The 18,049-nt window shown below is 48.3% G+C and overlaps 1 protein-coding gene across 2 annotated transcripts in view; it reads left to right on the top strand.

Annotated features, from left to right (window-relative positions):
• LOC144155632 (uncharacterized) overlaps positions 1 to 18,049 on the top strand; it is a 552,497-nt gene that overhangs the window by 72,465 nt on the left and 461,983 nt on the right. For both annotated transcript variants that reach the window (XM_077687198.1, XM_077687196.1), the window contains exons 2-5: positions 3,925 to 3,990; positions 4,615 to 4,888; positions 14,253 to 14,433; positions 14,679 to 14,751. In XM_077687198.1, coding sequence (XP_077543324.1) covers positions 4,747 to 4,888; positions 14,253 to 14,433; positions 14,679 to 14,751 — 396 coding nt within the window. In that variant the 5' untranslated portion in view covers positions 3,925 to 3,990; positions 4,615 to 4,746. The remainder of the gene's footprint in view (positions 1 to 3,924; positions 3,991 to 4,614; positions 4,889 to 14,252; positions 14,434 to 14,678; positions 14,752 to 18,049) is intronic.

Raw genomic sequence — 18,049 nt, 5'->3', positions numbered from 1 at the left:
CATACGTTTTTATCTGATGCCAGAAAGGTTGGGCTGAAGGTGCTGCAACAAATATTTTTACTTCGCATGGAACATAAGCGATCAAATTGGAATTGTCCGTGCACTATTAGATGCAGCATATAATTTAAAGAGCTCAGTATATAAGGTTTATCAACTCCGTAATGTCTTGACTGCGTGGATCAAGAGGAGATATAAGGATATACTTAGTGAAAAAAAAAAACATCGTACATCTTTCACGTCAGTCTATTAAAAGGCCCCTGCAACACTTTTTTCTACTTTTTTCAACCTTTGAGATGTTTTTGACGTCAAATAAAGACGTCCAGTCCTTGGATTAGGTTGATTCTAAATACCTGAGCCAATTTACACACATGCGCACATGAGATAACTTAAAAACTCGCCCAAAAGTCTTTTTCTTTTTTTATGCGTTATGTTTTTTTGCGAGAGATTGCCCTACGGGTTAAGAAAAAGTTTTCATATGTACAACACTGCACCCGTAACGCGCAAAAATCCAAGAAGAGACCGGTGCTGGGGCCCCCATATCCAGCGCTTGAGATCTGGGGGTCTGCCAGGATGGAGCCCTGTGCTTCGGAGGTGTTGCGTTCGGGCGTCTCTAAGACCAGGGCAAGTCCACAGCAAATGTTCAACGTCTGCTTGTGACGCAGGAAGCACACAGAAGGGGCAAGTGTCCGCGAACGGCGCGTGATAACGGGCAAGACAACCGTAGGTAACTGCTGGGGACAACGCCACCCCAACCCAAAGCCTCCGCAGCGCGACCTCCTCCAAACGGGCAAACCCACTGGGGAGGTCAATTCCACGTGGGGGAAGTAAAGTACGCGTGGCGCGACAGAGGTTTTTCTTTTCCACCAGCAGTTCTTCTATGGTTGATACTGGAAGAAGTGGTAGTGACCGTGGGAGGTCTCTGTGGCAGGCGTGATCCTCGGCTGTGTGGGTAAGAAGCATGTCCCGGCGGGTCCACAAAACGCGAACAGGGCATGGATAAGTGTCCATTATCTCTTGAATGCGTGCTGCCAGGCTTGTACAAAGCGCAACGCGACGGAAATCCCAAATCGCTGCCGTTGAGTCAGTATAAAGTTCCAGCTTGTCCCAACTAGTCAATGTCGAGGGAAGCGTTGCAGACTATCCCGAATTGCAATAAGTTCTGCTAGCAGACTTGGGAGTGCACGGAGTGTCTCGTACGTGCAGCTTTGGTTTAGGGCAGGTTAAGAAGGACACGTCAAGGCCTTGGTGGTGAAGCAGTCGTATGCCCCGGCGTCCACAAAAGCCTGGACAACCAGTGGTTGCGCCTCAGGCGCCCAGTCAGGGACATGAAGGAGTGCATCTGGAGGCTGTTGAAGGCCCGAGGTACGGACGTGCAGCCTGGTCAGAGGCTTATTGTCCGTAACCTGATGGTACAGCCAGGGCGGCCTCGCGGTTGAAAAGGCTGTAATTGTATCCAGTGGCTGACCCATCTACGCGGTGAGAGCTGCTGCCGCTGGAACCAGTCCACGTTTCAGCAGGCATGCGACGCTGATCAATGAGGTCATCTGCATTGCGCTGCTGAGCACGAGGTCGCGGGTTCGATTCCCGGCCGCGGCCACCGCTTTTCTGATGGAGGCGAAAAGCAAAAACGCCCGTGTATACGAGATTTCGGCGCACGATAAAGATCCCCAGGTGGTCAAAATTAATCCGGAGCCCTCCACTACGGCGCGCCTCATCGCCTGCGTTGCGTCGGCGCGTTAAACCCTTCAATCAATCAATCAATAAGCTAGGCCTCTCCTTGGAGGTGTGGAATTGGTGTTAGACGATGGAGGCCAGTAATGGTGCGCATGGCGGCCCTGTTAATTGCCTGCAGCCGGTCCCAGTCCGCTTGCGTCATGTGCTGGAACTGTGCCTGGTACACGAGCCTTGGCTGTTGTACGGAGCGCACGAGGAGACGGGCACTCGTCCAGCCCACGTTATTCAGAGTTGGAGCATTCTTTCCGTGTTGATGTAATGTCACAAAAGTAGCATTGGCGGCATTTTTGTACTTACTTTCAGTACCAGAAATAAAAAAAATGTGGAAACTTCCAAATGGGAACTATCGGATAAATGCGAAAGACATTCTGCTTTACACACCGGGACCCAAAAGTCTGCTTCACTACAATACACAAATACATTGCTGGGAATACATTAGGGGCAAACAAGCATTCTGGTGTCGAAGTAAGAAGACTCTGGGGTCTTTCATTAATTAAATGCCTTCATAAATCCCCATGTATAAAAAGCACATACCGAGCTCCTTTACAGTCGGCTTCACAGCTTTACGCACACGTATTGCTAAGAAGACCATTTTATAGTGAATATAGGACGTCCAACGTCAAATTAGGATGACCTTAGCGTCTTTTAAAAAACACCTTCATGAAACCTATATGCCATGGAGCGTTATACATTAAGCCTCTTTGGAATTGGCTTTACTACTTAGCTTTATTGCATTGCTGAGAACACTCTTTAGGGGCAACACAAGCGGTCCTATATAAAGATATGAAGGCCCTAGGACCTTTTATTGAGTACCTCCGTATGGGCTCATCTATCTTGATGAGGCGCTGTTCATCGAGCCTGAATAGAAGCAGTTTCACTAGTATACACAAACGCATTGATGAGAAAAGAGGTTAGCTTTGTTTAAAGAACTTCGAAGGGGAGGCGCTCCGCATGCCTCTTTGGATGATGTATTTTTTCCTATAGGCCATTGGACCACCAGGAGAGACATTTTGCGCCTGGTGCTCGGGTTTGTAAGGGACACACGCCTCAGTGACTTCTGGTGATGTCCCGCTCATAGCGGCAAAAAGGTGCTGATCAAGTGACTCCTTACGATTTCCCGCGCATAGCGGCAAGAAGGTGTTGATCGGGGGAGCAATTGCCAGCATATCACGCAAGGCTAGATCCATCCGTTAATAAACATCATCACCAACACCACCACCACATCCTCGGGGGCTATATAAGCGATTATATGAAAGCGTGAAAGCCCTGGGGAGTTTTATTTTTAGCATTTTCTTATGCAGCGACAGCTTGACGGGTTTACTCATTGAGTGCATATCGAAATGCTACGCATTTAAACGAGTATTCGATATTATCGATAAAGAAAGTATCAACAAAAGCAAAACGGAGGTTAAGAAAAGTATCTTCGGCGGCCAGCCATTGACGGAGTTCCGTTATAATCTGGCGATAAGTACAATTTTGGCAGTGCTGTCTTTTCTATCTCCCCGTTTACTCCCAGCTGGTAGAGGGGAGCCAGAGGTCGTAGTTGAGTTAAGTTTGTACCGCATACCGCACTTGTTAGTTATGGCACTGGCAGCGAGAAAACCCCATTCTCATCTATCTCGCGGAAAATACTACCGAAGTCACCGAGGATTTCGCATTTTAGCTTATTTAGACCGTCTAATGGCCATGCATTGAACCTTTTGTTTCTGTCTCCGTGGCTATTTTACACTTCAGTTGTGTGAAAGGCGCACATTTCTAAAGAACAAGGAAAGTGCTCCAGAAACGCTTCTTAATGGCCATCCGACGTCGACTGTATAGAAGTGCGTACAGTCATGGACAAATAAAATGCGAACACGAAAATATGAACCGGAACACCCAAAATTGAAAAATACTGTTCGTTGAGTCTAATAATGGCGCGCTATTGGTATATTTGGAAAGCCTCATTTCCCAACTTTGTCTTCGCAACTAAGCCACTCGTCATTCTGACTGGCATGGAAATAAATCGCGCTATTTGTGTGGTTTGGTTCATATTTTCGTGTTCTCACTTCATTTGTCTCTGACTGTGCATATTCTAGATTCTATTGGCGGTACTCAGTCATCGCTCACATGCATTCGTAAATTGAAGCCAGCTCGCATTGGTTTCGCTAACAGTTGTCATGAGTAAAGCAGATCAATTTTCCTGCCTTTCAGCATTCCGGTGTGCCTGGTGATACTGCTCTCGCACGTCCTCATTGCACCAACCTCAAAACGATTACGGTGAGTTCAGGGGATGCATTATGTGGATGGGTTTGGTTTGTCGGAGTGTGTTGTGGGACATACTAGGTGTCGCATGCTCTACCCCTGTCGCGCACATTCATCCGATCCCGTCGCCTTGCCTGCCCTCCTCCTCCCCTGGGGGGCTGGGAGACCGCACTACCGCGAATCGCCAGATGAGTTGTTTAATAAGGTTTCACTGTAAAAAGGGACGACAACACAGGGCTGACGTGATCTGGCGGCCGTGTCGTCCTCTTTCCTACTTTCGTGCTTATTCCTTTATATGACGGAGTTTATTTTTAGTACAAGCTCAATCACCTTTCCAAGCTGATGCATTCGTCAACTGCCAGAACGTCCGTTGCTTAAATTAGTTGTCAATCCTGCGACGTAACAGGAAATACTGCAGGAGGGGATTTTTCAAAAGAAGCAGGAATGACCATAACCTATGACTATAAACCAGCGCACAAGTAACCGACCGCCATGAGACCTCGACCGATAATTCAAAGAGCGGTACACATTGCCATTGGTTAATACAGCATGTAACGCCTTTCGATAGGCTTCATGATCACAATGCCAGGAGCAACAAGCGAGCTCTGCTTTACGCGTCAATCACCCCCTTCCTCGCAGCAACAAAGACAAGCAGCGGATACCAGCAGGGCTACAGCGAATACCAGGCGCGAGGGCACCGACTGGCGTGGGAACCATCTACTTCCCCTGATTGCGGCGAAGCGCACCCTCAGGGCCGTGTCGAGTCATGGCATGCCCTCTGGGCGTCGCCGTGGTTCGCGGAGTGGGGCAGCGCGCTCGCGAATCATGAACTCACACGCAATGACAAGCCCCGGTAGCAATGGCAGCAACGCTGCACCTCTCTCCGGTTACCTGGTGCAGCGGCCCGGTGGCGGTAAGTCGCTTGATGAGAAACAACTCAATCATTGTTACGTCCCGTATCGGCCTGGATGTTTACCCGGATGTCTATGCTGGCTGCGTCTATGTTCCCCATCCTACCACCCTGGATATCCAAGACTGCCCCGCCTACATACTTCCTCACTAATCCATCGGGTGCAGAATATTGCGCGAAGTAGGCGAAGGCCGACAGGGAACCGCACAAGGACGGAAAGCCTTCTCCTCTTCCGTTACTGCCTGTGTTCGCACTTCATGGTGGGAACGCTCCCAACTCGTGCCGCTCGCTGGGTTGATGTCTTAAGTTCACTAACATTTATATATCTGAGCCCCCCGGGTGTGATGGGTTTATGCGTAAACGAGTAACAGGTCCATATGGATCGCGCTGTTGCTGTTATGCAAATCAAAGGGAAGCCACTCTCTCCTGGTCCACATCCCACCATCCTCCCAATGCGCATTTAGAGCTACTTTGGGATTAGCAGGGTGGACAGCCAATTTTTTCCTTGTTAAACGCGGGACACCACTGTCGTGTCTTTGCTTGACTTTGATTGTGACCCTCCAATAAGACGAGGACAAGGAAAGCCACGTGTTAAGAAAATACCAACCTGCATAGATACGCGATTGTATCATATGGAACATTATGCACGCTCGGCTTCAAAAAAAGTGTGCACGTACGTACGTACGCGTGTTCATCAGGATTTAACGTCAGCGTCATCATTATCCGCGCCATCCTTGTCAGCAGTGACAGAAAATGCTGACGATGGGGAGGACAACAATCATGGGCCGTGATTATTGCATGTACTCCAAGGAAATTCCCTGGTTCAGCTTCACCATAATGCACTCAGGCGACCAATCCACGTTGCCAAAAAAGCGAATACTGAAAATTACACAACGGTGCATACCTTTTGACTCGAAAATGTGAGCAGCGCTTCTGCACGGCGCTATGCAGAACGTCATGCTTGCATTGCGTGACGCCACAGCACAGACCGAACTTCGCCGAAACTCTGTTGCTGGTTGCATGCATTCTTCAATCGAGCGCATTCGGTTGAAGCTGAATCACAGGAGTGAAATTTGTGTTTGTGTATGTGTGTGTGTGTGTGTGTGTGTGTGTGTGTGTGTGTGTGTGTGTGTGTGTGTGTGTGTGTGTGTGTGTGTGTGCATGCGTGTGTGCCTGCCTACGTGCGTGCGCGTGTGCATGTCTGTCTGTGCGTGTGCGTGCGTGGGTGTGTGCGCGTGTGTGTGTGCATGTCTGTGCGTGTGCGTGCGTGTGTGCGCGTGCGTGTGTGTGTGTGCGCGCGCGCTCGCACCCACGCACGGACACGCAACACACCTACCCGTAACATGAAAAGTGTAACGCCCTGTATCAACACAAAAGGCGTAATATGCGAAGTTATGCCGTTTATTTAATCCTACAGTCAAACCCGGTTATAGCGAACTGTAATATGAGCCACGACTAGTTCGATATATCCAATAGTTCGAAATAGCCGAACCCGCCCTTAACGAGTTTTAGGTGTGGAGCACCTTAGGACCGCGCAATGTCCATCCACGTCCATGCGCATAGCATTTACAATAGCAAAAAATCACACAGGCACCGGCAGGATTCGAGCCTGCGTCTGGTAGACCAGACAGGGTTAGTGTCAGTCGTCTTACCCATTGGGCCACGACCGTTTTTTTTTTCTTTATTGCCTTACTTTGACAATACAAACACCCACAACAAAACACTACATTGATAAAACTGCAGACCGACGCTTGGGTAGCAGAAAGCCAGCTAAAATTGTTTTATGCTTGTTAATGTTTCCATCACAGACAACCACTCTGGATGCTCGGGCTGAGCCCTCCATACTTCAATAATCAACCGAATGGACTCAGAAAAATACTCCTTAGAGCGTTTGGCACCAACATCACGATGTCGTATGGCCATACGCGACTTCCAAATGCCGTGCAGGGCCAGAACCATGACGAGGTCGTACGGTACACCATCCTCACTTTCGATGGGCAAAACCGGATTCCGTGTGCGCCTAGCGGGAAATCTTTTTTTAATGTGCGCTGAAGCACGTCCCAGAAAAAATACCCCATCCCAACACTCTAAAAACGCATGTTCGATCGACTCGGGTTTCTTGCACGGATAACACTGAACGCCCCCTGGAAGGTACAAACCCTTCTCTTTCTGCCACGTCTTTACGGGTAGCACGCCAGCGTGAAGTTTAAAGAAAAATGTTTTCACCCATGGCGGTACCGCTATTCTTTTGACACGCTTAAGAACATCCTGGCCTGGCCCTGCGCGGTAGATTGATCTATATAATGACACAGGTAATACAATATCTGCAAGGTCATGGTAAAGTGTTTTTCGCGTCACACTGGACAAGTATTCAAGAGTGAAGCGGGCTTGTAAGAACTGGACTGCCCGAACCACTTCACGAAAAAAACCTCTGGGTGCGCCAAAAGAAAAACACGCTGTCGAAACAATAAAATCAGGCAGTGACCTAGCTAGTTTCATCTGACACACAGTGCGCAAGAAAGGGGCTGTACGTCCCGCAGAAACACAAAACGGTTGACGACCTGCCGCAAAAACAAATGTGAGAGCGAAAGGCCTCCGAGGCGCACGCGCCGAAACAGGTTCGTGCGGCTCGTTTGTTCCCATGTCGTCTCCCAAATACCAAATAAACACTGCAAAAACACGGTGGAGTGCCTGTATGTTCATCCGCGAACAGTGCAATACCTGTAGAACATACCATAGTTTACTCATAAAAAACACATCGCACACTGAGGCTCTCGCAAACATTGACAGACCAGTGCCTTTCCATTTTTCGGCCTTTTCGCGCAGCTCGACAGCCTGCCTGCGCCAGTATGGGTCACTATCGGTGTAATTTTCTAAAGGCACTCCTAGGTACTTCGCTGGTGTTGTCTGCCAGCTGACCCACTCGAAGACATCCGGGGCCTTCTCCCAGTGGCCATGCCAAAAACCCAAGCATTTTTGCCAATTAACGCCACTGGCACTATATTTTCAAGACAACTTGAGGGTGTTTAAAGCAACACTTATGCTATTTCTATCAACGCAAAAGAGTGCTATATCATCAGCGTACGCTATAATCCGCACCTCGCATGACTCTAGGCGGAAGCCGTTGACGAGTTCACTCCGAAATATACTCACACAAAACGCTTTGATATTACACAAAAAAGCAGAGGAGACAACGGGCATCCTTGACGCACGCCTCGTTTAACTTGAATGGATTTACTCAACATCTTATTAACGGCGAGCTTTGTGGAGCACCCACTATAGGCCATGCGTACACCCTTGAGAATAACACCACGTACGTTGACGTGCTCTAACACTTCTAACAAAAGTTCGTGTGACACCAGGTCAAAAGCCTTCTCCAAATCTATCTGGAGCATTGCTACGGCACCTTGCAGGCTGTCACAACACTCGAGAACACTTCGAGCGGTGTGAATGTTAGTGACAATTGACCGCCCTTTAATTCCGCATGTTTGGTGCGGTCCCACAATGTCCTTTATGATGGTCTGCATTCGCCTGGCAAGCACTTTCATTAAAATCTTATAATCTACATTGGTCAGACCAATTGGGCGATACCCTGAAATTTGCTTCAACCTAGCTTCGTCCTCCGATTTCGGAATGAGCACCGTGTGCGATACCAGAAAGGAAGGTGGAAGCGTCCCATGGTCATAAGACTCGGTAAATACCTAACATAGCACTGGACTAACATCATCTTTGAACTTTTTATAGAATGCTGCGCTCAGACCATGAGGGCCCGGCGTTTTGCCTGGGCTCAACTCATCTATAGCTTGCTTTACCTCATCAACAGTAATCTCCATTTCTAGGTACTCAGAATAATCTTTGTCCAAACAGGGCAGGAAGCGCATAAATTCTTTAAATTCTCCCTGTCGACGTCATGACGGGAAAACAACTTCTCGTAATAGCTACAGAAAGCCTTTTGAATGTTTACCTGGTCGTTATACAAGACTCCTTCACTTTCTATTTCGGCTATAGTGTTTCTCCGGGCATAACTTTTTTCATAACTGAAAGCTCTTTTGGTCGGTGCTTCACCTAGCAGAAAACGTTCCGCTCTCGCCCGTACCAGTGCTCCGTGGTATCGTTCCTTGTCGATAACTTCAATCTGCGCTTTGAGCATTTTAATGTCATCTTCAAACATTCCAGGCGGCTTACATTCTTCCTTTAAAAGCACATCCAGATTCCAGACTACTGCGAAGCAAGGCTTCTCGACCCCTCTCCTCATTTTTCATGGCACCTGATCTTTCGAGCGCTTTCATTTTAACTTGCTGTGTAAAGCTTTCCCATTTAAAAACATAGTTCATTTCATATCCAGTACGAAAGATCTCCTGTGCGCATGCGTTGACCATGCCAAGGAATGCTTCATCTCGAAGCAGTTTGTTGTTTATCTTCCAGGGCTCTCAAGAAAATGCATTTTGACGTTTTACCCCCTTCGCAAGTGTTACGGACACAAGGCAGGGATCGCTTAAAGATACAGGAGTCACTTGATAATCGGCGCATTCAGGAACAAGATCTAATGACACATACACTCGGTCAAGACGCGCCTGACTGGTGGCCTGAAAGTGCGTGTAGTGAACGGCGCCAGCACTGCTCATGCTATCGCCTACGTTACGCAGGGCGAAGTCGGCGACTATCTCGTTTAAAACCACCGCACTCACATCTCTGAAATTTGTCAGGCTACTTTTATCCCTCGCGGAGCACACACAATTGTAATCGCCTAATAACACCAAGAGACGCTCTGTATTACACCAGGTTTTAAAATCTTCGAAAAAAAATTTCCTTTCGGGTGCCTTTGTTGGACCGTAAACACAAATTACACGCCATTCGTGTGAACAGAACTGTAAGTCACAAACAACAAACCGCCCCGATTCCGAAGCGGTAACGGTACTTAGGGTCGCCCCTAGGCTACGCCGTATTAACAGCGCACAATCCGCGGAGAAACCCACGGCGTGTGAGACACAGACGTCGTACCGTGACGCAAAGGGCCGTACCATACGGTCGGTCTGGTCCTCCCTCTCTACCTTGGTTTCCTGCAAGGCCACGATGTCGATATCCTCATCTGTCAGTAAACGATATAACTGGTTCTGACGCCTCCGATCAGCAAGACCGCTCACATTAAGCGTGGCAATGCGCATAGGCTTGCTTAAAACCATGTTTAGAGATGGACCAGACCTACCACACGGCACTTACATCCACACTTTTGAAAAAAGAGACACTTCCCATATGCCCCAAACCCCCAGAACGCAATACACGACAACACAATACACTTCCTGGGCTCTAAAGACTCCATACAGCCCAACGAACACAAAAGAAAACACCACATCGTCTCTAGAGGCCCCGTAAAGTCCCAGACACTTCCCCCACCTCCACCCCTAAAGAAAAACTTAAGGACGGTAGAACACCCAGTAAACTCAACTGCGCAGGTCCATTTAGTTCGTTTGCGCTTCAAAAAAGGCCGTAGGGTACCAAACCCAGTAGACAAAGACCCGCCAACTACCTTTCGAAGCGACATGCTGTCTCAAGTGGGCGTACCCGGTGGCTTCGTTCGGTCAGGGGGAACGTTGGACTTCGGATTGAAGCTCGTGCGTCGCCCCGGAACCGCCTTCGTAGGCGGCTCCTCGGCGCTGTGAACCTTGGAGCCTTGGCTGGTGTCATCGCCTTCGCGTTGCCGCTTTGCGGCGGCACCGCCGGGTCCGTCGCCACCGACCTCCATGTTTGTGACGTCCGCTGCGGGAGCCGGCGTCGTCGGCGTCGCCCCCATCTCCTGGCTGGCCGCCTTGGTGCTGCTGTCCTGGCTCGACGAGTCACGTGGGGTTGGCGTCTTCGGCTGACCAAGCTGGTCATTTGCAGGAACGCTCCGGTCAGCCTCGGCCAAGACCGGCCCTGCCGGGACGCGCTCCGTCACCACCTCGCCACTGCTCCCGACTGCCGTCTCCTCCGCGTCCGCCTCATCCATGAGGTTTTCACGAAGCTCGTCGTCCCTCGCCGGACCGGCGACAGTCGCGTCCGAAGCCACGGCACGACGAACACTTCGGCACCTTACACTCCCGTCTGATGTGTCCCTTTGTGTTGCACCGCAAGCACTGGGGGCTCGGCCTGATACGACGACGAGAGCCTTGTCGCCCGCAACACGAAGTTCGTGCGGCAAGTCGTCCACCGTCACACCCGCCTTCAACTTTATGGTCACTGTCCGGAGGGTTGAACCTTTGTCTTGGATGCCGTCAACGCGCCACCGCTCCTTGCGCACCTCGCCGACACGCCCGTAGGGTGCGAGCGTAACGCGAACGGCTTCGTCGGGCACGTAGTACAGCATCCAATGAAGTTTCAGGCGCACCTCCTGGATTCCCAGATCAATGATGATGCAGCGCCGGTCCTTGACTGTAACGTCGGTCGCAGCCAAAATCTTCTTAACACCATCCGCCGACTTGAACGTTACCGCCCACACGTGACTCATCTGATACGCTCCCAATGCAACAACATCGGGGAGCAGTGCCAGACGAGCCAAAGTGTCGCGGAAATCCTCGACACGGTACGGGCGGGCACGCATGTCGGCGTGCAGAAACACGGTATTTAATACGGACTGACCTGTTGGAAACTGGGGCAAAAGAACTTATTATTCCTCGGTATCCTGAGCATAATTCCTGTTACCGCGGGCCGAAAGGCCCGCCAAAGCCGCTCCTTGGGCGGAGCTCGCCATCCTGCGTCCGCTTGCTAGCGATACCGGAAGCAGAATCTGGGCTACGACCGTGAGTTAGTACGCGAGAGTCAAATGACTTACTCCCTCGCCTGTAATGGTGCGGAGTTCCTTAGGACCTCCCAATGTCCGCCCGCGTCCATCCGTCCGCACACTACCATCAAGCGAAAATCAAGCGGAATTCGATTTGAGCCGTGAGTTGCAGTTTCATTTAGGGATTAGTCAAGGTGCAACTCACGGCTCAAATCGAATGAGGTCGGGGCGCAAATCGGATGTCACTCGGGGCGCAACTTGGATGTCATTTCGAGTCTCCGTACTCCGCACCCTCGCCATCATCCACGAAGTGGAGATGCTGCCTTTTTTTTTTTTTTTTTTTGCTACAAGTTCGCAGTACGCGGGACCCCCCTACACCCCCCCCCCTCCTCCTCCTATCTCCGCATGCAGAAACGAACATAATAAAGTATGCCATTACCATACAGAAAACTATATTGCAAGCAATGAAGCTACTTTCAGCTGTAACTACCTACTTTCCCAAAAAGCGGTGATTCTTGTTTTCACTCTCGTTTTGGCGGCGGCAACTAACACAGCATTCTCTACATGAGACATCATTTGCATCAGTTGCAGTCCGTGTCCTTAAATATCGCAGCAATATTGGTGGAGCACATTGACTGCCGAAAGCGCTTCATTAAACATCGGACGGCTTCCGCTCGCGACATCCCCCGCCTCATCGGTGCTTCCAGCAGCGCCAGCAGCAATGACATCGGCGACGGTGTCGGCGTCCGAGGGGCTCGCAGTGAGGGCAACGTCGTCGTCGACACTCAGGCAATCCTCGAAGGGCACTCCTTTCAGCACAACATCGGGAACGTTGGCGTGCTCTCCCACAGTTCGCCGATGCTTCCGTCTTGGTCCGGACTCGCTGACTGGGAGGGTTTAATCGTGAGTAAGTCGCGTCGTTAATAGTTGCGGAAAGTGCCGGGAGTCCCGTCGCTCCATGGGAGGCTCAACATCTCCATCGCAGCCAATCAACATCTCGATCGCCGCTCCGAGACCATGCATTTTGGCGGCAATTCTAGGAGTGCCGAGTTCGATATATCAGATGTGAACTTCGTTATAAGGAATATGTTTCGCGTGTATTTTCGTAACTGATCTTTCTTTGTTCGATATATAGCATAATTCGCTCTATCCGTGTTCGTTATAATCGGGTTTGACTGTATAGTGTCAATCTATAGGATTGGTAAGGAACAACAGAAGCAAAAAAACTGGCAAAAAAATGGGCCATCTCCACTAACGTGAAACCTGGGGAGGGGCGAGGCATGCAGTTGTATAAGTGTATACAAAGATTGCAAGTCTCTCTCTTTCCACTCGGCGCGCGCGATATACGCGACATACCAATTACGAAGACGGAGGAGTGAAATTCGAAACGGAGAACTTCAAAATTTAAAGCTAAAGGAGTACGAAGCGAAGAAGAAGCAAGCAAGCAACCGCGAACGAAAAACGAGTGTCCCGGTGTGTGCTTTTGGTACGCGTTATGTTCTAGCGCGAGGCGTTGTAATACGAGTGTCTCGGTGTTTTAGTACTGTGACCACATGAGAACACGACGACGAACAACGACGACATAAGCCGCCGACAGCCCGAGCCCTTAAGGTGCTTTGCCTTTAAAAATGACAGGCGATTCGTCTGTGCCAACCACGGAATATCGTGCGAAAGCAGCACACGCCCCTGCTTTTTCGCAGCCTGCCGTCTAGCTATATTTACCGGATGATTGCATTCAGCCTGATGCTTAAGCTGAAGCGCACGCACAGACAGCCCAGCCGGTGCGCCATCCATGGTGACGTAGCGACTAAGCGCCGGCGAAGCAGCCGTGAAACCCCCGCCTAATGCTGTGGTACCGCAGGGGTGAGGCTCCGAGCGAGCGCAGCTGCGACGCCTCTCCGCAGCGGATCATGTTACCTGACGTCGCACTTGCTGCACTTTCACTGCGGTGGCTCAAGAGCATTTCGACGTGATGAATGACCTTGCAAGACAAGGCGTAGTAGAGCTTTCGTTCAAAAGAAAAAAAAAATAGTTGATCGCACAGACGACCGTTCTAGTCTGGCCGCCGGTAAAGCTTACTTTTCCGCATTACGAATATGTGCGCTAAGAAGCCTGCTCCGGGGCTGCTGAGTACACAGTAAATGAGAATAACTGCAGACAGGATAATACTTTGATATTAACAATAAAAATATACTTTGTGACGGCAACAAATTTTCTGCAGGTTTTCAGGACGTGGTTTGTGAATTCTTGTTGCGTAGCGTTCCAATAGGCCTATATGGCACCCTGTCACTTCAAACTATTCAAGGGAAAAAGTATCGTGAAGCGTGCCCACAAAGCCGTTGCTGAGCAGATTAGGTAACGTGTGCTGTCCGAGCGTTGTTTTGTGAAGTTAATGACATGATTGGTGGCAGTGTGTCGACAGGAATATGGTGGGAATTTAATGATGTGCAATCGCCAAAGAATGGTTTGTGACGAATTAATTCGTCTATTAGTATCAACACATGGGAGAACTGAAATTTCTTTCGCGAATGTTTAAGTATGCTGCCATGATATTTTTCGCATCACCCCCCCCCCCCCTCCCCGCTTTTCTTTTTTTGCATTGAATTCAAGCCCTAGCCCGTTTGAAGGGCAGGCGGAAGCGTTGGTATGTCTTCGACCAGCGGGGCTGCTGCTTGCACTCCTACAAGAGTGACCTGGATGCTGCAGCAAGGAAGGCACCGCTGTTCAGCATTGACCTCCGCAATGCTGCCATTTCTTTCCTTTCGGATGAGGAAAACTGCTTTGTGATTCAGTGAGTGGAATTTTCTTGAATTCTGCCGTCAAAGCTGACTAATAATGTGAAAACAATTTTAGCCTAAAGTTTTGAAAACGGACGTAAGGTTAATTGGTGATCGGTAACATGAATCACGCTACCGTGGTAACTTAGCAACCATGGCGACCGTGATAACTTGAACATGGTTCAACCGTGGCCCCCTAAGAGATCTTCCCCACAGCAGTTGCTTACCGGTTGTCTTTTGTTGTCTTCCTATCGTTTAGCTCAGGAGCCAAGGAGTACGTCTTTGTGGCCGGAAGCCATGAGTCAATGATGGCGTGGGTCATGGCCTTGCAGGTAATAACAGTTCTTTGTCAATTAATAGTGCATCCATATGAAACTACGAAAAGTGTTTTGCTTCAGTGAGCCTTTTCAGTTTTTGATCGTATGCTTTCTGCACATTCGTGCAGGACTCCTATCTATCTGTCAGGACTCCATATCTCACAGTAGCCCTTAGACAGCATGCAACTTATTTGAGACGAAAAAAAGGTCCAGCGTCGCCACAGAGCGGGCTATTTCAGTCCTAATTTTCACCTTCTAATGCAGACACTCGTGATGATCAGCGCAGACGAAAACAGGACAGGAAGAAAATTGACGACACAAGCGCTGTCTAGAAACTGAAGTTTTATTCGAAAAACGCGTGTTATAGCAAAACAGTGATTAAAAGATACACACAAAACCGCAAACGGCTCAAAAAACGTGTCACGCAACCACGTGTACACCGCACTTGTCTAGGAAGACAACCTCATCATCTGTTAGCGAAATTGACGGTTGGCTCACGCATGTGTCTCCGCTTTTGATGATCTCATAAGCTTCGGCAATTTCCCTCGTGCGCTGGCTTTTGCGCACGACGACTATCCGATTGAACTCTGAAAGGCGTACCATCCTCTCAATTTTCCCGCCGCTGCAAAACGTGCGGCTGCGCTCCGCAGTGCAATCGGACAAACAGACAGACAAAATAAAATGCTATCAAGTAAAATAAAAGCCCAACCCGTACCACATACGTATCACGTGTGACGCCAATTAAAAATAAACGAACTGGACCGAATTCAAAAAGAGTTTTTAAGAGACAGGAAAAGAAGGAAGAAAGAAGAAAGAAGAGAGATCGTCGTGATGATGCGAAACAAAAGCCAGCGCACGAGGCAAATTGTCGAAGCTTATGAGATCATCAAAAGCGGAGACACATGCGTGAGCCAACCGTCAATTTCGCTAACAGATGATGAGGTTGTCTTCCTAGACAAATCGGCTGTATACGTGGTTGCGTGACAAGTTTTTTGAGCCGTTTGCGGTTTTGTGTTTGTTTTTTACTCCCACTTTTTTTGTTATAACACGTGTTTTTCGAATAAAGGTTCAGTTTCTATAGACAGCGCTTGTGTCGTGAATTCTATACCTGCCCTGTTTCCGTCTGCGCTGACCATTAGGAACGTACTGCAACTCTCCCAGTTCGCCAAATTATTCTAATGCAGAGTTTTATTAAAGGTCTTGGTTGGTTTAATGTAAATCCATTTAAAAATAGTTTGCCTTGAAAAGAAATTTCTTCCCATAAAGGTGATGCCGTTGTTTTGTTGGGCTGGCACATGAGAAACAGGAGAAGGCTTGCGATGATAGCATACCAACCCGGTGCTGGTCTAACCAGCTTTGCCTGTCAAGCCGCAATTAATACAGGCCCCTCCTTGCAACTTCATCAGATTTTGCAGTAATCATGTAATGTTGTGGGAGTCTTGTGCAGTACAAAAATAAACCGGAAGGGTGTACATTGTAATAAAGTACGAGATAAAAGGCAGCTGAGCAGTGCCGTTGTTGTCTTGTGTCCTCCTTAGGGGTACGCCAATTTGAAACTTTCAAATATCGGAGCGATATTCGATTCGGTGATCGTATGGCGCTATTTAAAAATTTCAAATATTTTCCAACAATGTTCTTATGTGGAGAAACTCTAATTGGCAATTGTTTTAACAAACTTGGATTCTTGATTTAAAACTAGAAATGCCAAAATAATACCGTCTTCTTTGGCTAGCAACGACGGACCTTCGCGCAATGCACACATGACATGCGGCGAAACGGAAAGGGGAAGATGCTTTCGTTTGGGCAGAGCCTCTTGTATCCTTGCCATTCGACTTACTCCGCACACTCGTATTCGTTTCGGAAGCAAACAGATTGGCCGCGTTTCTGCTTGCTCCGCTGCAAATGTCGCCGAAAGAGGATAGTCTTCTACCCCGACCCCCCTGCAGTGTAACAGGCTCTCCTCTCTCCCCCTCCCACCTCCAGGCTCTTCCCTCCCTCTTGCTCCTTCCATGATTTATGCAATTGCGATTTTATCACTTCAGTTAAAAAGAAGGTTGATTCTCTCAGTCAGGTACTGGCATCTTGCCTCAAGCATGCCTTAGGTTTCGTTGGAGTTGCATCAAGTGAAAATGTGCGACCCATGCGAGTGGCTTTAGTAGTTTGAAACGCACTTGCCGATAAGAACTTCTTGTCAAAGTATTAATTGAGATTTTCGCCCAGTGGTGGGGTTAAATCGAGTGACAGACACACAGACCAAAATTTTCGCGTTCAGGTAGCGCAAGAAAGACTACCGCCTTTAAAACCACCATTTGCACACTTCTAGTCCACCGTGTTGGCCGCTAGTATCTGAATGCTTGCATGATAGCAATGGTGCAACGAGCCAAGTGGTAGTTTGCAAGGCATTAAATAAAAGCAAGTATTGCCAGCTTTGTCTTTTACCACTAACCTTTTATGGCAGTTATTTATGGAACATGTCATTGGCTTACTTATTTCATTTACGAGTGTTGTAAATGCCTAGCTATAGAAGTATGGATGTTGTATGTCTACACACGTTAGATTAAATATTAGTTTAAGGCTTAGGTGTTCAGCAGGTTTGTTATATAATTGCTGAGAGTGTGGGCATTTTTGTTTTTTGTGCTGGGGCATTATACAGGCTGCTGTAAAAAGGTTCTCAAGAGGCTCGTTTATTTGAGTGTCTTTAAATCGCTTTTTTTCTTTCCTACGCTAAGAATTAGTTTACACTTAATCTCCACATACAGCTGAAATTCAAAACAGCGCAAAAAGACGGGACAAGAAACGACGACACACAGGTCGCATTTTATAGTATATATTGTTTGGCACTAAAATTGATGCAGCAATTACCTGGGTTCTTTACAAAATAAAAATGAGTTCGTGGAATGCGGAACGTCTTGTTTTGAATGAGACATACAGCGCCGTGGTTGTCACTTTTCTATCTTGGTTGCCACGGTTCTCATGTGCAAACCTCACTTTTATTCAATTCTACATAACCAAGTGGACACTATCACCATCCCTGGTTTTGATAAAAAAAATAGGCCATAAAATTCATCCTTCACGCAAAGCTTGAGCACAAGTGCGCAAGTGGTTCTGCTGGAAAACGAAATTTGAAAAAGGTTTATTTATTTCTATGCAACACCTCCAGTGAGAAAAAAGAAAAATAAGAAATCTGTTTTTTTATTGAACATATATATTGACAAAAATGTCATTTCGTCTTAGTCATACACGTAGTATGAATTTTTTTAATTCTCTTTCGTCGTCTGAAATGTGAGTAAAGCCTGCACAGAACATTTTCACT

The sequence above is a fragment of the Haemaphysalis longicornis genome, unplaced genomic scaffold, assembly GCF_048455015.1.
Source record: "Haemaphysalis longicornis isolate Haplotype H1 unplaced genomic scaffold, Haemaphysalis longicornis Haplotype H1 scaffold_1, whole genome shotgun sequence".
Lineage (NCBI taxonomy): Eukaryota > Metazoa > Arthropoda > Arachnida > Ixodida > Ixodidae > Haemaphysalis > Haemaphysalis longicornis.
This window is presented reverse-complemented; position numbering and strand designations above follow the sequence as displayed.